At 43.3% G+C, this 14019-nt stretch overlaps 1 protein-coding gene across 5 annotated transcripts; it reads left to right on the top strand.

The window, feature by feature from the left end:
- Positions 1-5039: 5039 nt before the first annotated feature.
- Positions 5040-13792, top strand: PISD (phosphatidylserine decarboxylase). Of its 5 annotated transcripts, XM_053470257.1 has the most exons (8): positions 5040-5123; positions 5508-5566; positions 6033-6208; positions 11576-11812; positions 12213-12351; positions 12445-12579; positions 13076-13236; positions 13357-13792. In XM_053470257.1, exons 1-8 carry the CDS (start codon positions 5074-5076, stop codon positions 13579-13581), a joined length of 1182 nt encoding a protein of 393 aa, XP_053326232.1. In that variant the 5' UTR covers positions 5040-5073; the 3' UTR covers positions 13582-13792. The 5 variants fall into 5 exon arrangements, with proteins under 5 accessions (XP_053326232.1, XP_053326252.1, XP_053326224.1 ...); XM_053470277.1 differs by lacking the exons at positions 5040-5123; positions 5508-5566 and adding an exon at positions 10273-10438 and having other exon boundaries at positions 6073-6208; XM_053470249.1 differs by lacking the exons at positions 5040-5123; positions 5508-5566; positions 6033-6208 and adding exons at positions 8473-9062; positions 10273-10438.
- Positions 13793-14019: the final 227 nt, after the last annotated feature.

Raw genomic sequence — 14019 nt, 5'->3', positions numbered from 1 at the left:
GCATAATTTTTACATATTACAGACCAGCCCAGATTAAATGCTGCCCTGCAGTATGGATGTATAACTGACTAATCAGTCCCCTTCCATAAGTCTAAGTACATTTTATCGATGTGGTCATCCTACTTTGTACATTTTAGAGAATCCTAATAGTGGTGTAGCAACTGCACAGATCACAACAAACTTACACAAACCACTGACCACAAGATGGAACAATAAATGCACGCTACTAATGCCCAGAGCACACATATAATAGTATTTATTGATTTATTTGTATTCTGCAGAGCTGTATATCTAGAAATGCGATCTTTCATACAAGTTGAGCTTTTAGAAAGAGCAATGCCTATTGTTTTATTTGCCAATTATAATACTAAAGAGCAATGATAGAAACACTAGGCTTTTGTATCTATGCCTCCCCATCTCTTGGAGCCCCAAAAGCCCAGACTGACCATCTGGCACATCAAATGCCCGGTGCACACATCAGGCCTATCACACCCAGCTATTACACATTACACCTCACTGCTATCACACCCAGCCATTACACATTACACCTCACTGCCATCACACCCAGCCATGACACTCACTCCTTTTTCTTCTTCTTGCCTTGAGCAGAACTAGGATCTCCGGAAGACGCAAGATGGAAGAGGCGTGTCAAAACAGAGACACTCGGGGGAGCGGCTGGGAGAATGAGAGAGGTGGTAGGTGGCTAGATAGTCCCTCCCCTGTGTTTCGATTGGTGCTGGCTGCTGAAGAGTAAGCCCCGCCCTTTTGAGAAAATTTGCTGCCAGATCCTCCTGTGATGTCAGAAGCTGCACAGACAAGCACATCTGTCAGTCTGGAGCATCTCCATCAACAGCAGCAACGAAGTATGAAGAACCATGTAAAATCTGTTGGCCGTCTGACAAAGAGATCTGTGGAGTGTCGGCTCTCCGGCAAAGAGATTCGCAGAGTGTCAGGCTCCCGGCAGACATCTGAAGATTGTAACCTGCAGATCGACATTTATTATGATTTATTTACATTTCATTTTTAATTTGTACCGAACAGCAGCCTTTAGATTGCATTGTATTTTGCCGCCCCTCATTGCCACAAAAAAAATGCCCATCCACAAGCTACAATTAACCTCTTAATGCCCAGAGGGAAGGGCAATTCTTCCAGCCATGGTCCCTCAGAGATTTCCTCCAAAAAGGAGGTTTTTTCTCTCCTGAGTGCTGGAGACTGGCTCTTTGTGAGTCCCGAGGTAGCCCCCTTCCTTGACCTGCTTTAAGGTCAACTAAATGGAAAAAATATATATAATAAATTTATTATTCTCATAATCTTTGTCTGTGAATTTTTCTTTCAACTAGTAATTTGCTTTTGTCATGTTCCAGTTAACGGGAGAAACTAATTAATTTGGCATTTAAAGGGTCTTCTGTAAGCAGCATTTTGTGAGGATCACATTGTCCACACTGTACCATCTTTACAAGGTTATTAACCTTGAGCAGCAATTAAAAGAGAAGAGACATACGTGCCAACAATTACTCAGGCTTTAGTCTTTTGGGACTTTCGGTCTCGTTTCAGATTCAGGAGCCAATGCAAGTTTAAATTTCCTAACTGCTTGGAGGCAGTTCCACATACCTACCAGTCTCTCAGTAAAGTAAAACCTTCTTACACTCCATCTAAACCTCTGACTCTCTAGTTTTTGATGACCTATTGCTACTACATTTCTCCTCCGTTGCAAAGATAAACCACAAACATCTTGTCTTTTTTAAGATAAACCACAAACATCTTGTCTTTTTTAAGATAAACCACAAACATCTTGTCTTTTTTATGAAGAAAATGAAGACTTAGAAATAAAAGATTTTTTATTCATATCTTGTTTTGTATAAAATCATGTCAACAAATATTTTACGCATACATACATTAACTAAGTCACACTTTACTGTTTGATGGGGAACCGCTACATCTGAGATAAGACTAGGATTCATTCCAGCAATTAATAAAACATCTTACATTATTATATGTGACCTGTGAACAGAACCGATAAGGCAGAATGCGTTGCGAGCAGCTGCTGTCAAGCAAACTCTGACTCCAAGGATAGATCTCCAACGCTGCATGTTTATCAATAAACGGAAATAACGGTAACCCAACTGTTATAGGAGGCACCAGTGGATTTTCCCCCCACTTTTTTTATTGGTCATATCAGCTTAAAATTACATTTTCAAAATGTTGCTCCGCTCCCTTGCTATTTTTTTATGATTTCTTGCTTATTTTTTTTAAAAGCAGTTGAAGTGGAACTAATTGAAGTAGAATGACTCATTTTTAATCACAAAGCAGGACACAGCGACAGCTCAGTGTGGTGTTTGTGCAGGGAAAGTTACCCAGAATATCATGACAAGATAAAGATTTATTGTTTATTGGAATACAGCCCTGACAGCTATATCACTGTATACAGCACCAAGGGTTATATTACTGTATACAGAGCTGGGGGTTATTACTGTATACAGCACTGGGGTGTTAACTGAATATAGCGCTTGGGTTATTACTGCATAAAGCACTGTGGTTATTACTGTATACAGCACTGGGGGTTATTACTGTATACAGTGCTGGGAGGGGTATTATTGTATACAGGGCCGGCCTTAGGGGTGTGCGACCTGTGCGGCCGCACAGGGCGCCATGGCAGCAGAGGCGCTTGCCCGGGACATAAATTAAAGCATCAGGGTTTTTTTTGTTGTTTTTTTTAAACTTTATTTAACATCATTCATTTAAATAAAGTTTTAAAAAAAACTGATACTTTAATCTAAGTCCCGGGCAGGGGCGCCGAGCGGTTGCTCGTGAAGTTCTGAGCAACCGCTCGACGCCCCTTACTCTCCGTGACTCCGTCGCGGTGCCGGCATCTCATGTTGAGCGCTGGACTATTCCGGCGCTCAACATGAAATGCCAGCACCGCGGCAGAGCGAGAAGACGGATGCCTCCCGCTCTCACCGCAGGACTCCTCAAGGTAAGTTAGGATAAGGAGAAGTAGGGAGAGGGGGGGTATTTTGAAGGGGCAGAGGGGGGCGGGATAGTTTGAAGGGGCAGAGGGGGGTAGTTTGAAAAGGCAGAGGGGGGGATAGTTTGAAGGGGCAGAGGGAGGATAGTTTGAAGGGGCAGAGGGGGGATAGTTTGAAGGGGCAGGGGGGGAGTTTGAAGGGGCAGATGGGGGGTAGTTTGAAGGGGCAGAGGGGGGGCGCCAGAGGAGTAGTCCGCACAGGGAGCCAGAACACCTAAGGCCGGCTCTGATTGTATACAGTGCAAGGGATGGGAATATGCATAGCTCCCAAATTTTCAGGTGTCCAAATCAGGACCCCTTTGTTGGGGGCGAGGACGAGGAGGGGCAGGACAGGACCATTAAGTGGCCAAACTGGAAGGTGTGAATGTCCTGTGGGTGTCATGGCTGTTGGGAGGCATGAATCTGGGGACTGATCCTATAAGCGCTGGAACCCAAGGAGTGCAAAATGCTGCTCGGTTGCTCTCTGCCAGCTGACAGCTTATATGCGCACCTGGTACATTTAATCCATGTGGCAAAGAGTCACATGTTACTCCAACTGTTCTTCACATCATTACCTCCGCAGATTGGCCAGTTCCGCAGAAGCCTCCTAGCTTTGCCTCTCTGCCCTCATCACAGTCTCCCACTGAAGCAGCAGATTGGGAGGGTGAGGAACCAATGGTCTCATAGCTGAATTATTTAACAAAGAAAAAATGTAACAGTCCAAAAAAAAATATACCCAACAAATAACATTTTACAGTCATTTCAAGATGAAGATTCTCAGCCCAGTGCCTTCTAAACAAAAATAAATATTAAAAAATTATTTAATCTAAAGTTAAAAATCCTGGGTTGGAGGGGCCTCTTGTATGTGGATGGTGATCACAACTTGTTGGAGTAGATCCCCTGCTCATTTCTCGAGGGCTTATCCCCCTGTTCTTGTGTTGTTTAGGTGGGTATGAAGGGCCCTTGATGATGTCATACCACCAGCCTGCAAGACTAGAATATTTGTATTATTTTATAGTATTAAAGGACCCCCCATTGCCCTATGCGGCCTCAGCAACAAAGACTGCATATCATTATTTATTGGTTTATATAGCGCCATCATATTACTTAACGCCGTACAATAGGCTGCTGTGTTACTACTTTTATATGTATTATGTAACCTGTCGGGGAAAAAACAACAATAATAAATGAATAACTCACCTTTATGAGAGGCTGCAGCTCCAGAGCTGCAGTGCCATGCCCTCTTTGTGGTCTAATTTTCATGCTTAAAACTGCCAATCAAGCATTTTTTGTGCATGTGCATGCAGGGTCTTGTTAAAGACCCCCTGGAGCCATCTCTAAGCTAGCGCTGGAGCTGACTGACGGCGAGTTTACATATCTACTGCAAGCTAGGGAGCTTGGGGTAGGTAAAGAGGCAAAAGGTACAAAGGAAAGAGGGACTGTATCTGCATCCAGGGACACTTGGGATATATGCATTTAAACTAAAGTATTAATTCATTTAAAGGAACAGGGAAGTTTAAATAAGTCAAATTGGACACATCTAATTAGAAAAGGTATTTGTTTTCCGTTGACTGTAAACGTTATGTTGCCTAAAAAAAAATTAACAAAAAGGGGAGCGATAATGCAACGGGAAGGGATAATCATGCAGATTCTGAGAAAAGGAAAATAAGACAGTGACAGATCTGCCTTAAAATTCCCATCTACTGTATCAAAGTCGTGCTGAACTTCAAATGTAATTTATAAGTTATGCTAAGAGAAAGCGTTACTGCGTCTTTAACTACTGTTTGTATTACGCATGCGCAGGCGTGTATCTTGGCTGACAGTTCGCGCGAAGCTGTAAACACTCGAGATAACAACACCTCGCATAAAAAGCGTCAGTGGTAAGGTATATACAATGGAATAAGAAAACTAACATGTGGGCTGAGATAACGATTAATTGAGGCTTATGTTAATGTATCCACAAAATCGGCTCTTAGATTGCGATAAGTCCTGTTTTAGCTCTAGTGTGTAAAGAGCCTCGGCGCACTTTGATGCGTCATAGGTGTGGACTGAGGTGAAACGGTAGTAAGATGGCAACGCTCATGTGGAGGGCGAGCTGTGGCCATCGGGCTATGATCCGGTAAGAGAGCTCGTGACTGGGCTGTTTGTGTGCAGGCTAGCACCGGTAATAACAGGGGTTAATAGTAATATCTGTCAGAACTGGCTTCTTGCTGTTAGAAAATCTGCAATGTGGCTGCGGGCAGTTGAGTGCCACCTAATGGGCACGGGGTGGATCTAGCTGAAGAGGGTAGATAAACGTGTGGTTCTGATCACCTCTGTCTTCATACACATGTTAGTTCAATTTTGACGTTTAAGTGTATTTCTGACGAGTAGTCATTGATGTCATTTGATTTCTGCTTCACAGCAGCTGCCTACATACATTTAAACTGAGTGCTCTTGTTTGGTTCTTGGACGGTCAGTTTCCCAGATTGGTCTCAGTTATGTCTCTTTTTGTTGTTTTTAGACTCCTTGGATGCGGACGGTCCCTCCAGAACTGTGTCCCAGCAAGGAGCTTTCATTCAAGTGAGTTGTCTTTAGCGTTTGATGGTTAGAGCCAGGTTATTTCCCTGAGGATTCAGATGTCTTAAAAGATGACACATACTCTCTCACTTCTCTCTCACTCTTTCTTTCTTCTCTCTCTCTCTCTCACTCTTTCTTTCTTCTCTCTCCTCTCTCTCGCTCTCTTTCTTACTCTTTCTCTCGCTCTCTTTCTTACTCTTTCTCGCTCTCTCTCTCTGATATATATATATATATATATATATATATATATATATATCGTGACTCAAATTAAACTAGACTTTGTTTTGAACTATAAAGTTATTCTGTATACCAACACAAAATACCAGATGTGTAATACTTTTGACAATTTTTATTGTGTGTGGTTTTGAGCCACTTTGTATAAAGTGAGATGTATTTTTTTTTCTCTTTTCTGTAACATTTTTTGCTGTGATATTATTTACCTTGATTTCTGTCTCTTGTTCTTATGCAGATGGAAGAAAACTTCATGCAGCTTCTGCCAACTTGGCTGTTCGATTTCGACCAGTCTACGTCTTGCTTGGGACTGGTGGGGGATATGCCGCTTACAAACAGTATGATAATTATAAAGATCACCGTCTAGAAAAACTGGGCATAGATGTGCCACCCAAAGTAGCTCACACTTGGGAGGTAAGTTCAGTCTCATTTTGGCCTTTTAGTCATCAGAATTTAATTTAAAAAAAAATAGAAATAAATGGTGAAGGCAAAATAGGGGTATTGACATAAATTGGGTATTTTGGCCAGTGGGTTAGATTTCCAAATGATCATCTGCAATATTGGAATTTTTATGGCATCGGTGCATGAGTTATTACCTTATTCTGGAAGCAGGGAATTAAGGCAGCCAAAAACCCTGACGCATTAAGGAACTTCACCACGTGAACTAGATCTTGCAGTCTAGAGTCACAGTGCTAATATTGTAATTTTGTGGCATGTAGAGAGAAAAGTTTGTATGTTTGAGGGCTTCCAAATACTTAAGAAGTCATATATGAATAAAAAGCGATTTAGTGGTGAACCGTTTCAGTGCGAGGGCAACATTGTATATTAACGCTTTTGCGGGTCAAAGGAAAAAAATCTGTTTTATGAATGAGTATGTTTTTTTATTTGGATATTTTTACGGGGTAATCAGCATTATATGTTTCAGAACAAAAGAGAAATGTGACAATTAAAAATAGGATGCCGTGCTTACACCTGCATTGCAGGTACAGATGAGAAACAAAGATTAACAGAAATGACTGATTTTTAAAAAAAAATATTCTAGCAATCTTCAATTTTAATAAAGAAACTGTGTATATATGTGTAAGTGTTTGGTATTGAAGTGGCTGTGTGTGTATATATGTAAGTGTAGAGCTGCTCCTGTCCATCATCACACCCACCCACATCATAATTCATATACATTATGTCCTCCAACCACTATATTTATACTTTCCATAATCTTCATAATCATATTCTTCCCCACCATAACTTCCATCCCCTATCATCACCCTGTATTTCACCAAAATCACCCCCCTCTCTATACCCAGCATGCCCTAATTCATATTTTTGTGTGCATTGATCACCTTAACTCCCTGTCCCCGACCGAGTCTGTCATTCTCCCTTTTTGTAGGCCTGCGGCGAGCTTTTGCTCTGCCCATCAGCCCACGCTGACTGGCAGATGTGCAGAGCTGTGGCTGCCACTGCGGCCACACATTGAAAACGATGACCAGACTCAAGACAGGTCCCGGGTGAGGTGGCCTGCCGGGATATTTCCCTGTATCCCAGTAACCCAGTCCAGCCCTACCACCTGGGCTAGTTGCTGGGGGTAGGATAAAAACTTGTGGCTGAATTTGGCCCGCAGGTTGTAGATTGGTTTAGATTACCTCACTCTGACAATGGCTGATCCAAGGATTGAATCGCAGTTACACGGTTGTTACATCCCAACTTCCTTTGTGCAATGTTGTTGCATAGTGAAAAATGCCTACAATATTGAAAATCTTCTTTAGAGTACTTGAGTTTTTTAATATGTGCCTGAAAGGATGAGGTATTTTGCTACTTATGGCGATGGGGGGAGGGGTCAACGGTTTTATTTCTGCCTTGTGTTTGGATAATCAGTCCTAGATTGTCCGCTTAAGCAGAGCCCTTGTCACCTTTTGTGTCTGTAAGTTCGGATTGCCATGTGATGCACTACTTGTGTCCTGTTCACCCTTTGTACAACGCTGTGGAATTTGGTTGTGCTATATAAATCAAAGAATAGGTTAAATGGAGGTCTTAACTTTGTCCTCTTTCCTCATTGTAAGATTTGATTTGGTATGACTGGTGTTTTTTATACATGGCAATTACTCAGTGTTATGGTAGAACTGTATGGACCGGTACTTTAGCTGCCCTGCGCTTTCTGAGTTTAGTATGAGGTGGATGCTTGGCACATGGTTGTTTGGAATTGCTCTTTTGGTATATATGGAGTGGTGGTTTGCAGGCCAGTGATTCCACGAAAACATTATTATTTACCTAGTACTTGATTTATTTTATCGCCTTTTATGACGCATAGTATGTTTATATTTAACACATCAGTGCTTTGGAGTAACTGGATATTGTGTCTCTCTGTCCGCTGGAGGCAGTACTGTTGAGGAGATAACTGTATGTGATCTCATTATGTCTACTTACCCCATCATTAGCTTTTGTTCATTGGAAGCCATTTTTGTGTCTACAGTCTGGTTTGTCTTTTAATGTTGGACATTTCCATCAACTCTTGGTATTGGTGTTTAGCAGGAAAAGATGTTCATGTGGAGGTGATGTTTCTCTTGAGAAAATCCATCAATGAATGGACTTCATTAGGTTTACCCCAGTGTATTTGCTACCTTTTTTTTCCCTGTGACTTTGTTATGGACAAAATTATGAGTGTGCACTTGGTCTACATATATGAAGCCAGTGTAGAAAAATGAAGGTCTGCAACATTTATGCCCCATTTGGGAAGTGTTACATCATGTCCAGGAGATCCATCAGAAGCAACATAGACTCTTCTTGATGTCTTCAAATCCATTCCTGCCCTTGCGGTACTGCCTGCCTGATACAACTCTTACAGTGCTCAGTATTTGCAGTTCTAAAGCACTTACATGAAGCAGCAGTCAGTGAAGGTAAGCGACGCATGTGCTGGCTCCTGAGAAGAGGGAGGAGCGAGGACCAGAAACCTGCTTATCGCCCCACAGAGAATTAGTCTGTCGTCACATCCTTCAGCAGTATAGGAGGCAGCAGAGACCGGCGGCCTCCGACCTGACGATGTGCCATTCAAAGGGGGCCCTGCTCGCTCTGGACGTACACCTGAAGAGATGGTGAGATGCCGGAAACCTGTAACCGACCCTCCTCCTTCCCGTTACAACCTACGCAAAGTGAAACTTCATGTTCGCAGAACGCGGGCAGCCAGCACCAGCAGCTGGGGCAGAGAGGAACAGACAGATCCATCAGAACCAGCAAAACTCGACACTAGCACTCCCCAGAGACGAGCGCGCTTCAGGTACCCTCAGACATCAACTCAGCTGAGCCAGGGGAAGGGTACGGAGAGCAATGGCTAAGCTTTTGTTTGGCCTAATTAGGCAAAAGCTCCTTATGTATTCAGGTTAGTGTGCGGGGGAGGGGGAAGAGAATGCTGTTACTGTGCAGGCAGTCGGGCAGAAAAGCAGCTGGCTCAGCATGTGCTGTATGAATGAGGCACTGGGGCTCACAACAATGTATCTCTCAAAGCAATGGATGGGGAAAGAGGCAGCTAGGCAGGGATTGGACGGTGGCTGTCTGCAGTGAAGGGGGGGAGCAGTAGGCGGCCCTGGTTATTGGGTACCTCATTTTCTGACCAGCCGGTAATGGATAGGAGCTCAGGCTAAGGGTGGCTGCACTCCGGTGAGTACTTTCTGTTGGTGCTTGCGGATGCTGTTGTCTTCAGTCTGTGAGTTGATGCTCTGAAGATGTCTGTCTTTGGGCAGTTACACAAGTAGGTCCTGCGTCTCCCCGCCCCCTTAGTGAATAGCGTCCTACAGCTAAGTGACTAGCGATGATGCTTAGAGAGGTCGGGGGGGGGTCATGGTGCTTAACAACCCTATTAATTGTGAAATTATGGGTGTGACGGTTTCCCATCTCCTTTCTTAACACACTTTCTTTATATCCAGCTCTGCCTGTAAGTATATGTATTGGGATCTCTTCATACAATATAACCCTGTGCTAATGTGGAATGTTTTGCCCCGTTTTTAGGCCCTTTAAATTGCTTTTAGTTTTATCCCATAGGCTTTTTTTGACCCTAGTGCTGTGAACGTAGGCATGCCTCACAGAAGGACATTGTGTATAGGCTCAAGACACAAAGAAAGCATGACTAGCTGGATGAGACATGTAACCTTGGAAACGATGTCCCTTTTTGTAGACGGGGGTGGAAGAGCCATCCAAGCTCTTTTCTTGTGTTCATTTTCTTTGCAGTTATAGTGTATATGAAGAGCAGGATGAGTTATTATTTTGTTCATGGGTTATCATATCATACATTTTGGATCCCATTTGTGCTTTCATGTAGTACACTTTTTTTGTATTGGGTGTATTTTGAGATCTCATGCCATCCCTTATTTACTACCCTTTGTGTGCTGTCTGGTGCTTTGTTTCCCTGTGGCACTGTGATTAATGGTTGTGTGCCACACTTTATGCTGTGCCTTTGCAGGATCCCTTGACACTTGTGTCTGATCCCACAGGTTGCAGTTTCCACAGCTGGCACTCAGACGGAAGTTGGGGCAGTTGACCTGCATGTCTAGGTCCGCCCTGAAACTGCGGTCCTGGCCTCTGACAATCCTTTATTACCTCCTGCCTTTTGCTGCCCTTAAGCCATTGGTCAGAGTGGGATGGCGCCCTACCAGCAGGGTAAGTGTCCTGCCAGGTGGAATAGCCTCTGAAAGTGGAATGTGTAGCTCACTTGATGAGGCTGTCTGATCTCTTGATGACATTAATGGGATCTGAGGTTGACTGTGTAAGGATTGCTTTGTCATGAAGATGTCTGGAATGTTTTAGCGCTCACTGAGAAACTCATTGTCTCTAACACCATGAATCAAACTTTACTTTGGATAACTGAACCCTGTGAGTGGGGCAGCGCCTGGAACAGCAGCACAAGTTATTGGAAGTCATTGCTTTCTTAGCCAGAGCCGTCGTTCTGTGGGTGGGATGGAATGTGAGCTTTTTGTGCACCATCTGGAGGATGCCATGGATGTAACGTATTATCAAAGCTGACATTGTGAACACAAAAGCTGGTAGATGGCAGAAAGATCCAAGTGACGTCTGCGTTGCTTATATGTAGAACATATTCCAGTCCTCAACATGTCGGGTCATAAGGATCTCGGATACGGTTAGAATATCCTTCTGTTTGTCAGCCAGGCTGAATATTGTACAGTTGCTGTAAACCAACCTGTACTGCATTCTAGGTCACAGGAGCTTGGTAAAGTTGAGTGATAGTTATGTTTTGGATGGTCCATAACAGGGGTGGGGCTTCATGTTTCGGGTCCTATTATATACCTTTGATTTCTATGTTGCTCCTGGCTACATCTAAATAGGCTACTGGTGCATGTGTTTCTTTTAAAATATTCAATCAATCCAGTTTGGATAACTAGAGGCACTCACAGGATCTTTACTAGATCAGTGTCCATCACACCTAAGTTATCCTTCAAGACATGTTGAGAGTTGAACATTGAGTGTGTGTCTAACGAGCGTATGGCTATTTAGTGTGTGTCTGGCTCGAGCTATTCTGAAATAGTGCTGATGAGTACAGGTAAAATTTCCTATGCTGTAGTGTAGTTGTCAGATCAATATGGGTGGCAGATTAGATAAACCTGGATCCTGAATGTTTTACTTGTATATTGTACTTTGTGTGCAATGTTGTTTGGTGATCCATCCTACCGGTTTGCTTTTCGTTCTTGTCACTGTATATTAGACCATCTGTTCCAACAATACACAGGCCTGGACAAATGTATAACTTTTTTAATATAAATTGTGTTTTATGTTTAATAGGTTGCTCTGTACAAGTCTGTGCCAACACGGCTGCTCTCACGGGCATGGGGCCGTCTCAATCAGGTGGAGCTTCCAACATGGCTGAGAAAGCCGGTGTACAGTCTCTACATCTGGACCTTTGGGGTGAATATGAAGGAGGCAGCGGTGGAAGACCTGCACCATTACCGTAACCTCAGCGAATTCTTCCGACGGAAACTGAAGCCTCACACGCGGCCTGTGTGCGATTCCCATAGTGTGGTGCGTTAATGGGCTTAACTGGGGCCTAGCGGGCAGCACCGCCTTCTGGGTGCATGACACAATTAGCATATTCAGTAAAAGTAATATGGGAGAATATCTGAAAGGACCTTTTGGGCTCATGTGACATAATGAACACTATGGGCTTCTTCACATTTATCAATACTTTTAATCACACTGCAGAATTCAGTAATTTTTGTGCGGACACCGTAGTTGGAGAAGAATTTCTTGATGCTAACATCAGATTAAAAAAACCTGCTCAGCCTCATCTTTTCATTTCTGTACCTGCTGTAAGATCTGTAATGTTACTTTATCCTGAGCCATTGGATTTGTACAGAAAATGGTGGCGAATTAGGTTGAAAAACCTTCGGCATCTTCATTTTGCTTTCTGTTTGGTCCCCAGATCAGCCCGTCTGATGGAAAGATACTGCACTTCGGTAAAGTAAAAAACTGTGAGGTGGAGCAAGTGAAAGGCGTCACCTACTCTCTCGAGTCCTTCCTGGGGCCACAGAACTGGACTGTAAACATGCCCGTGAGCAAGAGTAAGTATTATGAAAAGCTAAAATCTGGCAAAAATAGCGAAATGTGGCATATCAAAAAAATACTATATTTTATAGTGAGATTTTTTTTTCCAGCTTCATTCCAGGATAAGCTGGTCACGCAGGAAGGGAACGAACTGTATCACTGTGTCATTTATTTGGCTCCGGGCGATTATCACTGTTTTCACTCCCCTACGGACTGGAACGTGCATCACCGCAGACATTTCCCAGGTAAGCCCTGTAAGGAGTATTTACCTGACCTGCACACCTACGGAAGGCTTAAAGAAGAGGTTAAAGCCTTGCTTGCCCAAAAACTGATGAGCTAAGGTTTCCATGCATATACTCCTCTGCCAGGGGGAATATGTGTATGTTGACACCTCTTAATAGCTGCAATAGCAGGAATTAGGTCCTCAAAGTAAACGTGTAATTGCAAGCAGCACTATACTTCCTAATAAATACACGTCGTGCTTTGAGCTTGTTTGTGTCAAAGCCTACTTTATAAGCGTATGTGTAATGTTTTTGAGTAACCCGTGATTGCATGCACTGCAAAAGTACTTGACTGTGTAATATAACTATGGAAACTGGTCTTGGGCACAAGAACATCCTATAGTCTACAGAAGGGGGTTTATCCTGTTTTTATTGGGACCGGGTAGTTATTTGGGCTCAATATCTAAATGTTTTCATTAACCAGATAATAGTATAAATAATGTGTACATCTGTTTTGCAGGATCCCTCATGTCTGTGAACCCAGGAGTTGCACGATGGATTAAAGAACTTTTCTGTTATAACGAGAGAGTAGTTTTGACGGGGAGCTGGAAGCACGGATTTTTCTCTCTAACGGCAGTGGGCGCTACTAATGTAGGCTCCATCCGCATATATTTTGATAGGGTAAGTAGGATTGTAGTTGTGTATGTAAGAAGTATGTGGGGAAAGGGCTGCTTGCTTGTATAGAGACAATCATTTAAAACAGAACTTGTTCACGTTTTTTTTTCCCCTTCCCTCTATTAGGATTTGCAGACCAACTCTCCACGCTATAGCAAAGGTTCCCACAACGATTTTAGCTACGTAACGAACAATAACCAGGAAGGCATTGTTATGCGGAAAGGAGAGCAACTAGGAGAATTCAACCTGGGTTCCACAATTGTTCTAATATTTGAGGCACCAAAAGATTTTACCTTCAACCTAAAGCCTGGACAAAAAATACATTTTGGGGAGGCAGTTGGCTCCCTATAGGAAGTATCAATTTTACATCTACTCGGACCAACGCCGGCCCAGCCAATGTGAATTTTCCCAGAGGCTCACGTGAGCAGCGTTGCACAGGTTAAAGCCATGGCCACCACTCTGCAGGGAAGTCGTGCAGATTCAGGTCATCAGCTATGATCACTGCCTCTCACACCAGCCGCCCTCCTCCATTCAGCACTTGTTTGGGTTTTATACCTTGCCCCATGATGGCGGGGGGGTGATTCAAGGACCGTGATGGTAGCACTTAGCCAAAAATGATATTTTAAATATGTGTTCACTTTCTAGAATATGAACTGCTGGTGAATCGCTAAACGCTGAAGAGATAAAGAAACTGTCCACCTCAGGGAAGTGCTACCCCCTACGGCAGCTCAGTGGTGAGGTGACAATTGCAAAGGTTGGCTGGGCCAGGAGGATGGGTCACTGATTGAA

This window comes from Spea bombifrons, chromosome 1, assembly GCF_027358695.1.
Source record: "Spea bombifrons isolate aSpeBom1 chromosome 1, aSpeBom1.2.pri, whole genome shotgun sequence".
In the NCBI taxonomy this organism is placed as follows: Eukaryota; Metazoa; Chordata; class Amphibia; order Anura; family Pelobatidae; genus Spea; species Spea bombifrons.
This window is presented reverse-complemented; position numbering and strand designations above follow the sequence as displayed.

What these genes read in the sequence shown, in the direction of transcription:
- PISD (XM_053470249.1), top strand. Translation starts at nt 8,878, where the DNA reads ATGGTGAGATGCCGGAAACCTGTAACCGACCCTCCTCCTTCCCGTTAC. An exon ending in AAACATGCCCGTGAGCAAGA is followed by an intron (nt 12,352 to 12,444) that starts GTAAGTATTATG and finishes TTTTTTTTCCAG; the next exon opens with CTTCATTCCAGGATAAGCTG. An exon ending in TCCGCATATATTTTGATAGG is followed by an intron (nt 13,237 to 13,356) that starts GTAAGTAGGATT and finishes TCCCTCTATTAG; the next exon opens with GATTTGCAGACCAACTCTCC.